This window comes from Octopus bimaculoides, chromosome 30 (genome assembly GCF_001194135.2).
Source record: "Octopus bimaculoides isolate UCB-OBI-ISO-001 chromosome 30, ASM119413v2, whole genome shotgun sequence".
Lineage (NCBI taxonomy): Eukaryota > Metazoa > Mollusca > Cephalopoda > Octopoda > Octopodidae > Octopus > Octopus bimaculoides.
In genome coordinates, this window is record NC_069010.1 from 4,898,911 (window position 1) to 4,900,708 (window position 1,798).

The 1,798-nt window shown below is 40.2% G+C and overlaps 1 protein-coding gene across 1 annotated transcript in view; it reads right to left on the bottom strand.

The window, feature by feature from the left end:
• Positions 1–1,798, bottom strand: part of LOC106871513 (leucine-zipper-like transcriptional regulator 1) — a 28,510-nt gene that overhangs the window by 8,545 nt on the left and 18,167 nt on the right. Inside the window, exons 14-16 of the mRNA XM_052978094.1 lie at positions 1,378–1,420; positions 976–1,040; positions 17–133 (exon numbers count right to left, since the gene is read on the bottom strand). Of these exons, the coding sequence (XP_052834054.1) occupies positions 17–133; positions 976–1,040; positions 1,378–1,420 (225 nt within the window). The remainder of the gene's footprint in view (positions 1–16; positions 134–975; positions 1,041–1,377; positions 1,421–1,798) is intronic.

Genomic DNA, 1,798 nt, shown 5'->3' on the forward strand with positions numbered 1-1,798 from the left:
GAAAGGTGTTCCCTACCTTGATGAAGTCCAGTTTCAATGCTGCAGAATTCTGTAAAGCTACCAGAACATTCTTATGCCCAATACATGCTTCCAGGTAGTGGATACATAGTTGCTCCAGTCTGGTCATGTTGAACTGAAAGCGGAGAGGGGAGAGAGAGAGAGAGAGAGAGAGAGAGAGATGATACATAGTTGTCAGTGGTTGTGGAAGCGGTGAAGTTGGTGGGGTGGGTGACGGTGTTGGTGGGGGTGTTGGTGATGGTGTTGTTTGTGTTGTTGTTGGTGCTGGTTGTAGCGGAGGTGATGTCCTTGCTGTTGGTGGTTGTAGTGGTGTTGGTGGTGGTGAAGGTGGTGTTGGTGTTGTTTGTGTTGTTGTTGGTGCTGGTTGTAGTGGAGATGATGTTGTTGTTGCTGATTGTAGTTGTGGTGGCATTGTATGTAGTGGTGTTGGTGGTAGTGTTGGTAACTGTGGTAATTTTGTAGTGGCGCGAAATTATGGCCGCCATTAAGGAAGTACAATCTATCTACGCATGCGCAAGGGACTTGCCTTCCCGGAAGCCCCTCGAGTGCGCATTCGTAGTAAAACCAGTACTTAAAGCGCTTCTTTCGTTTTCTAACTCTCTTCAGCATGATACCTTCGACGTGGCAACACCTTGCTCCTCAACGAAGCACTCTTGAGCGCTATAACTTCGACGTGGCAACAACTTGCTCCTCTCAGATGCCTCAACAAAGCCTTTAACCTTCCAATGCTGATTACAAGTTAACCAGCGGCTGCCAGGCTGAATAACACAGGATTTGTAAAACCAAGCATCACCAAAAATAAAACTTATTTTCATTATGTTGTTAATTGTTCTACTGTTTCTTCATATATAATTTTGTTGAAAGGTGATAGAAAGAGAGACTAATGTCTCTATTGCAACTATCAACCTCTTACACATGTTAAAATATATATTCAACAACAATAACAACAACACTCACCTGTACAGAAAGCCGGTAAACATCCATCATCAACAGAATTACTTCATTGCTTGTTGGCTCTTGACCTGTAACAACAATATATACCCCAATATAAACACACAGATTTAACCCTTTCGTGTTCACATTATTCTGCCAAAGTTAATGCTTTTTTTATCCACATTGTTTTGAACTAATCGTACATTAACTCGTAGCTATGAGATTTTGATGAGGTAGCTGTTAATTTTTAAAACGATATTGTAGGATTGGTGTGAGAGACTAGATCTGGCCAGTTTGAGTATAAAACAGGCAGAATACTTTTGGCCGGATATGGCCGGTTTAAATGCTAAAGGGTTAAGGCAGAGAGCTGGCAGAATCGTTAGCATGCCGGGCAAAAATGCTGAGTGACATTTCATCTGTCTTTACATTTTAAGTTCAAGTTCCGCCAGGGTTGACTCTGCTTTTTATCCTTTCAGAATCAATAAAAATAAGTACCAGTTATGTACTGGGGTCAATGCAATCATTTTACCCACCTCCTCCGAAATTGCTGGCCTTGTGCCAAAATAGGCTTTTATGGGTTTTTACAATGAGTAACCTTTCAAAGTGCCTCCCCCTATTGGGAGTTTTACTTGTTATATTTTTTTGCTGTTATTTTAATGTTTACATGGACCTTTCTTTTTCGCAAAACCCTTTGTACATTTCATCCTGTGTTTGTCCTTACATGTTTTTAATTTATATTAGCCCTTGTGGCCAATAAAACCAGAATTAATTTTTATCATTATTATTATTATTAAAATCCCTCACAAGGCATTGGTTGGCTCAGGGTTATATATATATATATATATAT